We start from the raw sequence: 16,643 nt of genomic DNA, 5'->3' as shown, positions 1-16,643 counted from the left end.
TATTAGTGTCACAAGTAGGCTTCCATTAACACTGCAATGAAGTTACTGTGAAAATCCCCTAGTCAGCACACTACGGCGCCTGTTCGGATACAGAGAGAGAGAATTCAGAATGTCCAATTCACCTAACAAGCAGGTATTTCAGGACTTGTGGGAGGAAACCGGAACACCCGGTGAAAATCCACGCAGACATGGAGAATGTGCAGACTCAACACAGACAGTGACCAAAGCCGGGGAGTTGAACTCGGGTTCCTGGCGCTGTGAAGCAACAGTGCTAACTGTGCTACCGTGCCGCGCCATGTCAGTGGGAAATTAGAACATTTACTTTTACGACTGCATATTACCAGCACGCACCTGGTGAGATTCACTTCAACCACAGTTTTGAGGTGAGTAGACGTTGCTTTCACCTTCTTGGGAACTGGTCATAACTTCACTCACATCGAGTGTTGGCAACACAAGTTGCGCAAATTCTGGAGGGATAGGTGAAGTGGGAGGTTGGTGGGGTAGAGCTGAAAGGGTGGAACAGAGACCGGAGGGGGTGGGGGCATCCGGGTTCCCTTTAAATATGGCACCGGGCCTTCAAGCCTTTGGGGTAATGGCAGGGAGAGTGGCCTCCTGCTTGCCTCTGCCAGAAGATTCACCCATGTTTTGGACGGTTGCATAATTAGTGAACTGAATATTACAGCATGACTTATGTTCAGCCATTCCATTCGCCCCAACGGGAATCACATGTACTTGCACACCCACCACCAGATTAGACTCTAGAGTGGAAGATTCCGCCCGTTAATTCTGTTTCTCTCCACAGATGCGGTTTCTCAGCAGACACAATGGGCAGAGCAGCCTCCTTCTGTGCTGTAAGTCTTTCTACATTTTTATAAATTATCTAAATATCTGAAAATGGGGAATGTGCAGGGATGTGGGGAGAGGGCAGATGAGCGGCAATATGTGAATTGCTTTTTAGGAGAATGGACATGATGGGCCAAATGGACTTCTTCGATACTGTAACGATTCTATAAAGGTTTCAAACGGTGACATCTTGTCATGTCATTCTTTCAGCTAAGAACTGTAATTTCAAACCTCTTTAAAAGTTAATCAGTTGCTACAGCGATTGTAACACAATCAAGATTCCACCATTAACCAGCCACCAACGTTTGCATGCTAAAATGTAGTCAAACTGCCAGGGATGTGGTGGCAAAATTGAAATCTGAGTGAAGTGGTGCAGTTAGAGGGGAATTAACAAAGCCAGCTCATCCCACCATAAATTCTTAACTCCTGTTTGACAATTAGAAAAATGAGAAGCAGCAAACTAAACAATTGCAAACTCTGCCCAGTTAATGGAAACAGACGTAAATGAAACCTACCCTTCGAGCAGTCAGATTTCCTGGCTGCTCATTGGCTCTTGCCTTTCTCTGATTGGCCAGTTCCTTGACAGAGTTCACTCCATCAGAAAACATACTGATCAACAGCTGCAGAGGAACTAATATATCCAGTTCTGATAAAACCTAATCAAAATTTAGACCAAAGTTACATTTGTTGGACAGCAGGAGATTAAAACCAGGATGATTTACAGCATAACTTTATTATTTGAAAAATTCAAATTTAAAAGCCTCTCAATGTACTGTAATTCTCGAACAGTTGATTAAATTATTTCATATCTGATCGTTGCAGACAGATCTTCAAACAGATGGATGATAAAATTAAACAATTTGTTGCACTATATAATTTTAAAATGACTCATTAGTGGTAATTCAAAAGAGCTATACATTTTTTTAAGTCTGCATGGTTGCACAATAATAGTTAATCTTTTTTGCATAGATTTATATATTTGCATACATTTATTTGGAAACACATTGGACTGTAAGAATATTCTCATGTATTAAAGTCATTAAACAACTTCTAGGTGCTAATAAACAAAGCTATTTGATCATCTCTGATGATAATAACCAATTGCCTCCAGCGCTCTTTAATAAATGTTGCATTTAAACTAAAGGTAAAGAAATGAAAGTGAAACTCGGGGCTCCAGGAAGTCTCATTTGACATCAGAACAGACCTTGATTCTGGATTTATAGCAAAGCAAGTTTTTTAAGCTACCTGGAGTTTAAGGATCAGGTCAGATTGTCTGCCTGTAAGAGATTTTCAGATTGCTTCAATGTCAAAATTGTCTCTTTTTGTTTGCACATATATGTGTGCACTCACACACACAAACACAAGTGTACAAGTGTAAGGAAATCAAAGCAATATGCAATAGGGATCGATTGCAGAGTCAGAGCCCTTCCAGGGTGATTGTTATGCAATGACATTTGGAGTCATTCTGTGCAACTGTGTAAAAGCATTTCTCAGCTAATCTATAATTCTGAGCAATGAATGAAAGTGAAAGTCACCATTGTCCCCAAGGACTATAGGCTGCTTTCCCTTTTTTGAAAGAGCTGACTGGTGGTGATTTAACCTAATGGTCACCACACATCAGGTGAGGGGCAAGATTGAGAATGGGGGGCCCTCATGGACAATTTCAGCTGGTACAGGAATTGTACCCGCATTGTTTGCCTCGCTTTGCATTAAGGACCAGCCATCCAGCAACTGAGCTAACCAACCCCCCAATTTTAAGTAGTAGGTACCAATCAATGGTTAATGTCGTTGTTAGCACTGCTGGTATAGCGGTTTTACAGCAGAAGAATGGAGTTAAAACAATTTATAACACTGGGACTATTAAAATATAACTAAGGGGACTTCCGGGTGCGGCGATGACCAGCTAAGTTGCACGTTTCGGCAGCTCGCGGTGGAACGGACTTTTGGGCTCTTGATAGGAGCCCCAACAGCAATTTTAACGGCTAAAAACACTGTGCGGTAAACCAGAAGGGAATCCCCCCTGGACACGGATGGAAAAAGGAGATGAAAGTGGCCGGATTGCGGTGGATCCTCTAGAGCAGCGGCCAGGAAGGCAGGCACAAAGCAAGATGGCGTCGGAAGGAAGCAGTTTAATATGGGGCCCTGACCAACAAGAGTTCCTGCAGCGCTGCGTGGAAGAACTTAAAAAAGAGATGAAGGAGGAGATGTTGGCCCCGATATTACAGGCGAGTAAAGGGCTAAAGGAGGAGCAAAAGACCCAGGAGCAGGAGCTTCGGGTCGTGAAGGCAAAGGCGGCTGAGAACAAGGGCGAAATACAGGGCCTGGTGGTGAAGACAGAGATGCACGAGGCACAACACAAAAGGTGTGTGGAAAGGCTGGAGGTGCTGGAGAATAATGCGAGGAGGAAGAATTTAAGGATTCTTGGTCTTCCCGAAGGTGCAGAAGGGGCGGACGTCGGGGCATATGTGAGCACGACGCTGCACTCGTTAATGGGATCGGAGGCCCCAACGGGCCCGTTGGAGGTGGAGGGAGCTTATCGAGTTATGGCGTGAAGACCGAGGGCTGGAGAAATTCCTCGAGCCACAGTGGTGAGATTTCTCCGATATAAAGACAGAGAGATGGTCCTCAGATGGGCAAAGAAAACTCGGAGCAGTAGGTGGGAGAACGCGGTGATCCGCGTATATCAAGATTGGAGTGCGGAGGTGGCGAGAAGGAGGGCAAGCTTTAATCGGGCCAAGGCGGTGCTGCACAAAAGGAAGGTTAAATTTGGATTGCTGCAGCCGGCAAGACTGTGGGTCACACATCAAGGGAAACACCACTACTTTGAAACGGCAGAAGAGGCGTGGACATTTATTATTGAGGAGAAACTGGAATAAGCGGGCTAGAAAAAGAACGTTTGGGACAAAGTGGTGGGGTGATTACGTGGGGTGAAGGGGGGAGAAAAGGGGGAAGAGATGATTTCCCAAGTTGTTAATCCTGCGACCCTGTAACTTTTCTCTCTTCCCCATGTCGTGGGGGAGGGGGGGGAGGGAGGATGAGGAGCTGGGGGCGCCGGCCATTGGGGGCGGGGCCAAATGGGAAGCGCGGGCTTTGTCCCCGCGCTATGGTAATTATGGCGGGAACAGGGAAACAGGAAGGAGGGGGCCTCGCACAGTGGGAGCCGAGGTCACCGGGGGAAGCCAAGGTCGGCCAGAGTTTGCTGACTTCTGGGAGCAACATGGGGGGTGCAATCACGCTAGTGAGGTATCTAGCGGGGGGTTTAACTGGGTTGGTGCTGCTGGGGAGAAGGGGGAGCTGGTCTGGGGTGGGGTGGTCGGGGCGGGAGGGCGCCGTCGGGGGAGATGCGGCTACGTGGGAACCGGGTGAGGAGCTGGATTGAAAAAGGGGATGGTGTGGTAGTATGCATTAGGGGTCATGTGGGACTGTGAAGCCGTGATGTCATTGGCTATCAGATTCCGGGTCCTGGTTGGCCGTTGACCTCTAGCTCCGCCCTGAAGGCGGAGTATAAGAACCAGGAGTCCTCCCCCGCAGGCCAGTCTACTACTGAACTGCGGGGGAACAGTCACGCATAATAAAGCCTCATCGACTTCACTCTATTCGTCTCTCGGAGTCTTTGTGCGCTACAATTTATTAAGCGTGACTGTTCCCCCGCAGTTCAGTAGTGGACTTTTAACGAGAACATTTTGTCTTTTTCTCCTGACGATTACTGTAAATAGTTCGAAACAAAAAAAAAACCTTGAACATACTGTAATAACATGCGAAAGTTTTCCTCCCAGGACCAGCCTTGTAAACCCTTACCACCATGCGAAGCATCACCCCGCCGGGTTCATTTTTAACAAGGGGTGAATGTGGTAGTATGCATTAGGGGTCATGTGGGACTGTGAAGCCGTGATGTCATTGGCTGACAGATCCCGGGTCCTGGTTGGCCGTTGACCTCTAGCTCTGCCCTGAAGGCGGAGTATAAGAACCAGGAGTCCTCCCCCGCAGGCCAGTCTACTACTGAACTGCGGGGGAACAGTCACGCTTAATAAAGCCTCATCGACTTCACTCTATTCGTCTCTCGGAGTCTTTGTGCGCTACAGATGGCTAGTCGACAAGGGGGGGGGGGTAAAGAGCCCCCCAACCCGGCTGATCACGTGGAATGTGCAAGGGCTGAACGGGCCGATTAAGAGGGCACGGGTACTCGCACACCTAAAGAAACTTAAGGCAGATGTGGTCATGCTGCAGGAGACGCATCTGAAACTGACAGACCAGGTCAGACTGCGCAAAGGATGGGTGGGGCAGGTGTTTCATTCGGGGCTAGACGCAAAAAACAGGGGGGTGGCTATACTAGTGGGGAAGCGGGTAATGTTTGAGGCAAAGACCACAGTGGCGGATAGTGGGGGCAGATACGTGATGGCGAGTGGCAGATTGCAAGGGGAGGCGGTGGTCTTAGTGAACGTATATGCCCCGAACTGGGACGGTGCCAATTTTATGAGGCGTATGTTAGGACGCATCCCGGACCTAGAGGCGGGAAAGTTGGTAATGGTGGAGATTTTAATACGGTGCTGGACCCAGGGCTGGACAGATCGAGGTCCAGGACTGGAAGGAGGCCGGCTGCAGCTAGGGTGCTCAAGGACTTTATGGAACAGATGGGAGTAGACCCCTGGAGATTTAGTAGACCTAGGAGTAAGGAGTTTTCGTTTTTCTCCTATGTCCACAAAGTTTATTCACGGATAGACTTTTTTGTTTTGGGAAGGGCACTGATCCCGAAGGTGACGGGGACGGAGTACACGGCTATAGCTATTTCGGATCACGCTCCACATTGGGTGGACCAGGAGATAGGGGAGGAAAAAGAACAGCACCCACCCTGGAGAATGGACATGGGATTATTGGCAGATGAGGGTGTGTGTTTAAGGGTGAGGGGGTGTATTGAAAGGTACTTGGAACTCAATGATAATGGGGAGGTTCAGGTGGGAGTGGTCTGGGAGGCGCTGAAGGCAGTGGTTAGAGGGGAGCTGATATCTATCAGGGCACATAAAGGAAAGGAGGGTAGGGAAAGGGAGCGGTTGTTGAAAGAACTTTTGAGGGTGGACAGACAATATGCGGAGGCACCGGAGGAGGGACTGTACAGGGAAAGGCAAAGGCTACATGTAGAATTTGACTTGTTGACTACGGGTAATGCAGAGGCACAATGGAGGAAGGCACAGGGTGTACAGTACGAATATGGGGAGAAGGCGAGCAGGTTGCTGGCCCACCAACTGAGGAAAAGGGGAGCAGCGAGGGGGATAGGGGGGGTGAGAGATGAGGAGGGAGAGATGGAGCGGGGAGCGGAGAGAGTGAATGGAGTGTTCAAGGCATTTTATGAAAGATTATATGAAGCTCAGCCCCCGGAAGGGAAGGAGAGAATGATGTGCTTTCTGGATCAGCTGGAATTTCCTAAGGTGGAGGAGCAGGAGAGGGCGGGACTGGGAGCACAGATTGAGACGGAGGAAGTAGTGAAAGGGATTGGGAGCATGCAGGCGGGGAAGGCCCCGGGACCAGACGGATTCCCGGTGGAATTTTATAGGAAGTATATGGACTTGCTGGCCCCGCTACTGAAGAGAACCTTTAATGAGGCTAGGAAAAGGGGGCAGCTGCCCCCGACTATGTCAGAGGCAACGATATCGCTCCTCCTAAAGGAAAAAGACCCGCTGCAATGCGGGTCCTAGAGGCCCATTTCCCTCCTGAATGTGGATGCTAAGATTCTGGCCAAGGTAATGGCAACGAGGATAGAGGATTGTGTCCCGGGGGTGGTTCATGAGGACCAAACTGGGTTTGTGAAGGGGAGACAGCTGAACACAAATATACAGAGGCTGCTAGGGGTAATGATGATGGAAGCGGAGATAGTGGTGGCGATGGATGCCGAGAAAGCATTTGATAGAGTGGAGTGGGATTATTTGTGGGAGGTGCTGAGGAGATTTGGTTTTGGAGATGGGGATATCAGATGGGTACAGTTGCTGTATAGGGCCCCGGTGGCGAGCGTGGTCACGAATGGACGGGGGTCTGAGTATTTTCGGCTCCATAGAAGGACGAGGCAGGGATGTCCCCTGCCCCCGTTATTGCTTGCACTGGCGATTGAGCCCCTGGCTATAGCATTGAGGGGTTCCAGGAAGTGGAGGGGAGTACTCAGGGGAGGAGAAGAACACCGGGTATCTCTGTATGCGGATGATTTGTTGTTATATGTGGCGGACCCGGCGGAGGGGATGCCAGAGATAATGCGGATACTTGGGGAGTTTGTGGACTTTTCAGGGTATAAATTGAACATGGGGAAAAGTGAGTTGTTCGTGGTGCATCCAGGGGAGCAGAGCAGAGAAATAGAGGATTTACTGTTGAGGAAGTTAACAAGGGACTTCCGGTACTTGGGGATCCAGGTAGCCAAGAATTGGGGTACATTACACAGGCTTAATTTAACGCGGTTGGTGGAACAGATGGAGGAGGAGTTTAAGAGATGGGACATGGTGTCCCTGTCACTGGCAGGTAGGGTGCAGGCGGTTAAAATGGTGGTCCTCCCGAGATTCCTTTTTGTGTTTCAGTGCCTCCCGGTGGAGGTCAAGAAGGCTTTTTTCAAAAGAATCGAGAAGAGTATTATGAGTTTTGTGTGGGCCGGGAAGACCCCGAGAGTGAGGAGGGGATTTTTGCAGCGTAGTAGGGACAGGGGGGGGCTGGCACTACCGAGCCTAAGTGAGTACTACTGGGCCGCCAATATTTCTATGGTGTGTAAGTGGATGGGAGAAGGGATGGGAGCGGCGTGGAAGAGATTGGAGAGGGCGTCCTGCAGGGGGACTAGCCTACAAGCAATGGTGACGGCACCGTTGCCGTTCTCACCGAAGAAATACACCACAAGCCCGGTGGTGGTGGCTACATTGAAAATTTGGGGGCAGTGGAGACGGCATAGGGGAAAGACGGGAGCCTCGGTGCGGTCCCCGATAAGAAATAACCATAGGTTTGTTCCGGGGAGAATGGATGGGGGATTTAGAGCATGGCAAAGAGCAGGGGTAGCACAACTGAGAGATCTGTTCGTAGATGGGACGTTTGCGAGTCTGGGAGCGCTGACGGAAAAATATGGGTTGCCCCAAGGGAATGCATTTCGGTATATGCAACTCAGGGCTTTTGCGAGGCAACAGATGAGGGAATTCCCGCAGCTCCCGACGCAGGAGGTGCAGGATAGAGTGATCTCAGAGACATGGGTGGGGGATGGTAAGGTGTCGGACATATATAGGGAAATGAGGGACGAGGGGGAGATCATGGTAGATGAGCTGAAAGGGAAATGGGAAGAAGAGCTGGGGGAGGAGATTGAGGAGGGGCTGTGGGCTGATGCCCTACGTAGGGTAAACTCATCGTCCTCGTGTGCCAGGCTAAGCCTGATACAATTTAAGGTGTTACACAGGGCGCATATGACTGGAGCACGGCTCAGTAAATTTTTGGGGGTAGAGGATAGGTGTGGGAGATGCTCGAGAAGCCCAGCAAATCACACCCACATGTTCTGGTCATGCCCGGCACTACAGGGGTTCTAGGTAGGGGTGGCAAAGGTGCTTTCGAAGGTGGTGGGGGTCCGGGTCGAACCAAACTGGAGGTTGGCTATATTCGGGGTTGCAGAAGAGCCGGGAGAAAAGGAGGCGAGAGAGGCTGATGTTTTGACCTTTGCGTCCCTAGTAGCCCGGCGCAGGATATTGGTCATGTGGAAGGAAGCCAAGCCCCCGGGTGTGGAGACCTGGATAAACGACATGGCAGGATTTTTAAAGTGAGAACGGATTAAGTTCGTATTAAGGGGTTCGGCTCAAGGGTTCACCAGGCGGTGGCAACCGTTCGTCGACTACCTCACAGAAAGATAGAGGGAATGGAAAAGAAGAAGACAACAGCAGCAACCCAGGAGGGAGGGAGGAACTGGATGGACTCTCAGGGATGTCATTGTATATGTACAGACATTTGTTATAGGTAATGTATATTGGACTGTTGGATTGTATCTTTGGAGAGTATCTATTTTTGACAAGGCAGTTGCCATTTAGTTTTGTTTTTGTTTCTGTTTATATATTATTTATTTATTTGTTTAAAACTGGCCATTGTTATTTCTATTGCTTTATTGTTGTTTAAAAGAAACACTACGTACTGTTATGTTTGGCCAAAAAAATCTTGAATAAAATATATATATTTTTAAAATATATATATAAAACTAAGAATCAATTTCACATCTATATTTTAAGTTTTCAAATTATTTATAATAATCATTTCTATATACTTACATGAAGCCAAAGTAAAGCTTGCTCCTGTACTGAAGCAGGGTAGCCAGTGAATCTACAGCTAATAAAACCAAACATCTCTTCCAAGGAAAATGGCAATGGGCAAAGTTCAATATCAAACATTTTGCTGAAATAGATTAATGTTAACATTATCTTCCAATCAGCACCATAACACAAATAAAATATAATTCAGCACATCAATTATAGAATGATATCATACATCAATCTTTGGTAGTTTGAAAAAAAGTCATGTTGTTATATAACACTTGTTCAATGATGTCTTTCCCATGTCATTGATTAACTTTCACAACTTTTAGCAGACTGGTAATGTTCAAAGCCTAATGCACTCAGAAATGTGGTCATTGGTAAGCAAGTGAATTTAGCAATCAGACAGGAGATTGACTATATTATCACTCCTGAATGTTGTTTGAAAGCCACAATACATTTCTTGATTTGGTATTAAGTAAGTTATACATTGGAACTTCCGGTTGTGGCTATGCAGAGCTAAGTCGCACGTTCGGCAGCTCCCGCTTGGAACGGACTTTTGGGCTCTTTTCAGGGCCCACAACGGAATTTCTTCACCATTTCCCGGTGTGGGAAGAAGACTGCAACATTCCCCATGCAGTATATGGCTTGGATCAGGAGCAGGGCGACTAAAAAAGTGGTGGTGAAGCCAAAGAAAGTGCGTGGGAAGAAGAGCAAGATGGCAGCAGGCGGGTCCAGGCACCGTGGATGCAGTGGGCGTAGGAGCAGCAGGAGGTTATCCAGCGCTGCTTCAAGGAGCTCAAAGCGGACCTGTAGGGAGCCGATGAAGGCTTCTATTGATAAGCTGCTGGAGACCCAGGCGGCGGCGATCCGCGAGGTCCGACAAAAGATCTCAGATAACGAGGACAAGATCTTGGGCCTAGCGGTAAAGGTGGAGGCGCGCGAGGCGCTCCACACGAAATGGCAAGAACGATTTGAGGAGATGGAGAATTGGTCGAGGCGGAAGAATCTGCGGATCCTGGGCCTCCCGGAGGGGCTGGAGGAGTCGGACGTGGGGGCCTATGTGGTCACCATGTTAAACTTGCTGATGGGAGCGGGGTCCTTCCAGGGGCCCCTGGAGCTGGAAGGGGCCCATAGAGTGCTGGCAAGGAGGCCCAAGGCTAACGAGCCGCCGCGGGCGGTGTTGGTGCGGTTTCATCGGTTCCCTGATCGGCAGTGCGTACTCAGGTGGGCCAAGAAAGGGAGGAGCAGCAGGTGGGAGAATGCGGAGGTTCGAGTATATCAGGACTGGAGCGCGGAGGTGGCGAAGAGGAGGGACGGGTAAACCGGGCGAAGGCGGTGCTGCACAGGAAGGGGGTGAAGTTTGGCATGCTGCAGCCGGCGTGTCTGTGGGTCACCTACAAGGACCGGCACCATTATTTTGAGCCCCGGAGGAGGCGTGGGCCTTTGTTCAGGCCGAGAAGCTGGACACAAACTGAGGGTCGGGATGGGGGATCGGGCGAGGGGATGGTCGGGGAGTGTTGTTGTTGTGTTACATTTTGAGGGGGGGTTCTTTGTTCTTGTTCAGTTTTGGTTCGGTTTGGGTGGTTAGGGTGGGTTGGGCACTGTTTTGGTTGGGTCTGTCGGGTGGGCTCTTGGAGGGGGGCAAGTAAACGGAGTAGGGGGTGGATGGCCGGTAGGGGGGCCCCACGGTGGAGGGGGTGGCCCGAGTCTGGGGTGAGGGGACTGGGCCTGTAAAAGGAGCTACGACAGAGGAGGTGGGGCCGGGCAGGTGGAAAGCGCGGGCTTTTTCCCGTGCTGAAGGCTGGAGGGGGTGGGGCCGGGGCGGGTAAGCGCGGGTTCTATCCCTCGCTTTGGATGGAAAGGGGAGGCGGAGAGCCTGCTGGTGGGTAATGGAGGGGGAAGGGAAGTCCCACAATGGGAGGAGTCGAAGGAGAGGCGGGAGCGGCCGGGGTCAGCAGGAGTCAGCAGACTTGCGGGAGTGCAATGGGCGGAGCAATGCAGCTAGAACGGGTCCTAGCTTGGGGGGGGGGGGGGGGGGGGGGGAGGAGAGAGAGAGAACCGGGTTGCTGCCGGTATGGTCAAGGGGGAGCTGGAGCGAGTAGAGGGGGTTGGGACGGGGTCTGCCACCGTGGGGAACGGGCCGGGCATGGAGCGCCGACGTGTGGCTGGCCGAGGAGGGGTTATGGCTAGTCGGTGGGGGAGGGGGGCGGGTAGCCCCCTGATCCGGCTGATAACCTGGAACGTAAGGGGGGTTGAATGGGCCAGCTAAGCTGGCCCGGGTGTTCGCACACCTGAAGGGGCTGAAGGCGGATGTGGTTATGCTCCAGGAGACACACCTGAAGGTGGCAGACCAAGTAAGATTAAGGAAGGGGTGAGTAGGCAAGGTGTTTCATTCGGGGCTGGATGCCAAAAATCAGGGGGGGTGGCGATCTTGGTGAGAAAGAGGGTGCCGTTCAAGGCGTCGAGCATTGTGACAGACAATGGCGGCAGGTACATAATGTTAAGTGGTAAGCTGCAAGGGGAAAGGGTGGTGCTGGTCAACCTGTACGCCCCGAACTGGGACGATGCGGGTTTTATGCGGCGCATGTTGGGTCGGATCCCGGACTTGGAAGAGGGGGGCCTGATAATGGGGGGGGGGGGACTTTAACACGGTGTTGGATCCGGCACTGGATCGCTCCTGGTCTAGGACGGGTAGGAGGCCGGCAGCGACTAAAGTGCTGAGGGGGTTTATGGACCAGACGGGAGGGGTGGACCCTTGGAGATTTGCAAGGCCGGGGGCTAGGGAATTTACATTCTACTCGCACGTTCATAAGGCCTATTCCCGGATCGACTTTTTTGTTATGAGCAGGGCGCTGATTGCGAAAGTTGTAGTCACCGAGTACTCGGCGACAGCCATTTCGGACCACGCCCCGCATTGGGTAGACCTGTGGTTGGGGGAGGAGAGGGACCAGCGCCCGTTGTGGCGCTTGGAGGTGCGGCTGTTGGCGGACGAAGAGGTGAGCGACTGGGTCCGAAGAAGCATAGAGAGATACCTAAGGCCAACGATAACGAGGAGGTCCGAGTGGGGGTGGTCTGGGAGGCGCTGAAGGCAGTGGTTAGGGGAGAGCTGATCTCCATTAGGGCCCACAAGGAGAGGAGAGAGCAGAGGAAGTGGGAGAGGCTGGTGGGGGAGATGGTGAGGGTAGTTAGTAGGTATGCGGAGGTGCTGGAGGAGGGATTGTTGAGGGAGAGGCGTAGCCTCCAGGCCGGATTCGACCTGTTGACCACCAGGTCAACATTGGCAGCAATGGGGTCTTCAGGGACCTTTATGAGGAACTGTATCGGTCTGTGCCCCCACTGGACGAGGGAGGGATGGGCCGCTTTCTGGACCAACTGAAGTTCCCGAAGATGGAGGAGGGACTGGTGGCGGGATTAGGGGCCCCGATTGGGTTGGAGGAGCTGGCCAAAGGGATAGGGAGCATGCAGGCGGGGAAGGCACCGGGGCCGGACCGTTTCCCGGTCAAATTTTACAAACAATATGTGGACCTGTTGGGCCCGTTGCTGGTTAGGACCTTCAATGAGGCAAGGGAGGGGGGAGCGTTTCCCCCGACGATGTCCCGGGCACTGATCTCCTTGATCCTGAAGCGGGACAAGGATCCCCTGCAGTGTAGGTCTTACAGGCCGATTTCATTGTTAAATGTAGATGCCATGGGGCAGGCGAAGGTCTTAGCCACGAGAATTGAGGATTGTGTGCCGCAGGTCATCCACGAAGACCAGACGGGGTTTGTGAAGGGGAGGCAGTTGAACGCGAATGTGCGGAGGCTCCTGAACGTTATGTTGCTGGCGAAGGAGTGGGAGGTGGAGATAGTGGCGGCGATGGACGCTGAGAAGGCCTTTGATAGGGTAGAATGGGGGTACTTGTGGGAGGTGCTGAAGAGGTTCGGGGAGGGGTTCGTCAGGTGGGTTAGGCTGTTGTACGAGGTCCCGATGGCAAGTGTGGCCACGAACAAGAGGAGGTCTGAGTACTTTCGGTTGCATCGTGGGACGAGGCAGGGGTGTCCCTTGTCCCCCCCTGCTCTTCGCGCTGGCGATTGAACCCTTGGCTGTGGCACTGAGGGAGTCGAGGAACTGGAGGAGGCTGGTGTGGGGTGTGGAGGAGCCTAGGGTGTCACTCTATGCGGATGACTTGCTGCTATATGTGGCGGACCCGGTGGGGGGAATGCCGGAGGTAATGAGGATCCTCAGGGAGTTCGGGGATTTCTTAGGGTACAAGCTCAACATGGGGAAGTGCGAGTTGTTTGTGGTTCACCCAGGGGACCAGGAAAGGGGGATTGGCGAGCTCCCACTAAAAAGGGTGGAGAAGAGCTTCAGGTATTTGGGGGTCCAGGTGGCCAGGAGCTGGGGGGCCCTGCATAGACTTAATTTCATGAGGCTGGTGGAGCAAATAGAGGAGGAGTTTAAGAGGCGGACGCATTGCCGCTGTCCCTGGCGGGTAAGGTGCAGTCAGTCAAGATGACTGTTCCAGTGCCTCCCCATTCTTATCCCGAAGGCCTTCTTTAGGCGGGTCAACAGGAGCATAACGGGGTTTGTGTGGGCGCGAGGGGCTCCGAGGGTGAGAAGGGTGTTCCTGGAGCGGAGTAGGGATGGGGCGGGCTGGCGCTGCCCAACCTCTGTGGGTACTACTGGGCCGCCAATGCGGCGATGGTGCGCAAGTGGGTGATGGAGGGGGAGGTGGTGGAAGAGGGTGGAGGCGGCATCGTGTGAGGGTACGAGTCTGGAGGCGCTGGCAATGGCGCCACTGCCGCTCCCTCCAATGAGGTATACCACGAGCCAGGTGTTGGCAGCTGCCCTCAAAATTTGGGGGCAATGGAGGCGGCACAGCGGTGAAGTGGGGGCCTCGGTGTGGACCCCGATACGGGAGAACCACCAGTTTTGTCCCAGGGTGAATAGATGGAGGGTTTTCGGGGTGGCACAGGGCAGGGATATGAAGGTTGGGGGACCTGTTTGTGGATGGGAAGTTTGCGAGCCTGGGTGAGCTGGAGGAGAAGCACAGGCTCCCCCCGGGAAACGCCTTTAGGTATCTACAAGTAAGGGCATTTGCCAGGCGGCAAGTAGTGGAATTCCCGCTGCTGCTGCCGCCACACATGGTACAGGACAGGGTGCTCTCGGGGGAGTGGGTTGGAGAGGGGACGATCTCGGCAACATCTAGGTGATGCAGGAGGTGGAGGAGGCCTCGGTGGAGGTGCTGAAAGGTAAGTGGGAGGAGGAGTTGGGGGAGGAGATCGAGGAGGGGACGTGGGCAGATGCCCTAGGGAGGGTGAACTCTTCCTCTTCGTGCGCGAGGCTTAGCCTCAAAACAATTTAAGGTGCTGCACAGGGCACACATGACCGGGACAAGGATGAGCAGGTTTTTTGGGGGTGAGGACAGGTGTGTTAGGTGCTCAGGGAGCACAGCAAACCACACCCATATGTTCTGGGCATGCCCAGCGCTGGAGGAATTTTGGAAGGGCGTAGCGAGGACAGTGTCGAGGGTGGTAGGATCCAGGGTCAAACCGGGCTGGGGTCTCGCAATATTTGGGGTTGCAGAGGAGCCGGGAGTGCAGGAGGCGAAAGAGGCCGGTATTCTGGCCTTTGCATCCCTGGTAGCCCGGCAAAGGATTCTTCTTCAGTGGAAGGATGCGAGGCTCCCACCCGTGGAATCCTGGATCAACGATATGGCGGGGTTTATTAAATTGGAGAGGTGAAATTTGCCTTAAGGGAATCGGTGCAAGGGTTCTTCAGTCGGTGGCAACTGTTCTTGGATTTCCTGGCAGAACAGTAGACAATGGTCAGCAGCAGCAACCGGGGGGGGGGGGTTCTATTTTCTTTTTGTTTGTCTATACTAGGGGATCTCAGGGGGTGTATATATTTGCTATGTTTGCTATGTGTTTCGGCGGGTGTTACTATATTATTTATGTAAAGGGGGGAGGGGGGGCACTGGGTTGTTTTGTTTTGTATTTAATTCTCTTGGGTTCCTTTTACATTTTGTTGTTGATATTTTGTAAAAACTTTAATAAAAATTATTTATTAAAAAAGTGAGTTATACATTGATTTGCTATGAACAGTGCAAAACTTAAATCAGTGCAGAATGTGGAAAACTGGGATAAAGCAGCAAAAAAAATTTTAAGTAACTGAAATTACTGAAGAAATCTACAGCTAATAAAACCAAACAACTTTTCCCAAAAAATGGCAAAGGAAAAAGCTCATTATTGGTGAGAAGGTGAGTTTTTCCTTGTGTCCTGACCGATATTTATCTCTCAATTAGCATCGGTAGAAAATAGATTATCTGGTCTTCGTCACATTACTGTTTGAGAGAGCTTGCGGTGTGCAAATTGAAGGTCTTCCACCAAACCGCAAGTGACTTTGAGCAAAACATAATGGCGACAGAAGTCTCACCCGCTGGCATGAAAACGGCCATGAGGCTCGCACTGCCTCTGTTTGGGAAGTGTCGCCAGAGTTAAACATCCATCTGGCACTTAACAAGCAAGCCTCAGGCTTTCCCCAGGATTTAGGTTTTCGGAGGTAGAAATCCCATTGCCCAAGCTGCGAGCCAATCAGAGGCTGGCAGCTCTGCGAGGCCGGGCAGCATCACCAGAAGCGATGACTGTTGCCAGTAATTCACATACCAGAGACCTAGAATCACCAAGGGACACAGCTAGGCCACAGGTGCGGGATGGAAGTCACGGGGAGGGGTTTCTTGCTGGGGGTTGAATGCATCAGAGGAAAGGTCGGGATGGTTCTCACTGGAACTCCCTCCCCACCTTCCCAGGCCCCGCCCCCCACACTCAATCAGACGCGGAGTGCCTGCAAATAAAGAATCCCACTTGGGACCGTGCATGCAAACTCAAAAATAATTTTTGGGGGGCTTCCTGCATGGTGACACCCCTGACCATTGTCGATTGAATACCAGCAAAGGCAGGATGAGAGCTTTAAGTGGACAAGTAGGGTCATATTTATCATCCAGGTGGGAACACATTCCACTCCTGCTCCAGATTTAATCTGGCAGAGGCGATCCCACCCCACACACCTCCATCCTGTTGAATATGTTACCTTCCAGGAAGGGTGGGGGAGGGTATTAAATTCCATCCAACATTTCAAAATACTTTTAAAAATTAATTTATGGGATATGGGCATCACTGGTTAGGCCAGCATTTATTGCACATCCCTAGTGAAGGAGATGGTGAGTTGCTCTCTTGAACCGCTGCAGTCCTTCAGGTGTAGGTACACCCACTGAGCTGTCAGGGAGGGAGTTCCAGGACGTTGCCCCAGCGACAGTGAAGGAATGGCAATATATTTCCAAGTCAGGGTGGTGAGTGACTTGGAGGGGAACCTCCAGGTGGTGAGGTTCCCAGCTATCTGCTGCTCTTGTCCTTCTAGATGATAGTGGTCATAGGTTTGCAAGGTGTTGTCTAAGGAACCTTGGTGAGTTACTGCAGTGCATCTTGTAGATGGTACACATGGCTGCTACTGTTCGTCAGTGGTGGAGGGTTTGAATGTTTGTGAATAATTGATTCTGAAGGCCTTTGGGATATTCTG

The 16,643-nt window shown here is 51.5% G+C and overlaps 1 protein-coding gene across 2 annotated transcripts in view; it reads right to left on the bottom strand.

The window, feature by feature from the left end:
- LOC140404135 (protein unc-79 homolog) overlaps positions 1-16,643 on the bottom strand; it is a 347,086-nt gene that overhangs the window by 227,027 nt on the left and 103,416 nt on the right. For both annotated transcript variants that reach the window (XM_072492555.1, XM_072492562.1), the window contains exons 16-17: positions 9,105-9,228; positions 1,359-1,499 (exon numbers count right to left, since the gene is read on the bottom strand). In XM_072492555.1, the coding sequence (XP_072348656.1) occupies positions 1,359-1,499; positions 9,105-9,228 (265 nt within the window). The remainder of the gene's footprint in view (positions 1-1,358; positions 1,500-9,104; positions 9,229-16,643) is intronic.

The sequence above is a fragment of the Scyliorhinus torazame genome, chromosome 2, assembly GCF_047496885.1.
Source record: "Scyliorhinus torazame isolate Kashiwa2021f chromosome 2, sScyTor2.1, whole genome shotgun sequence".
In the NCBI taxonomy this organism is placed as follows: domain Eukaryota; kingdom Metazoa; phylum Chordata; class Chondrichthyes; order Carcharhiniformes; family Scyliorhinidae; genus Scyliorhinus; species Scyliorhinus torazame.
This window is presented reverse-complemented; position numbering and strand designations above follow the sequence as displayed.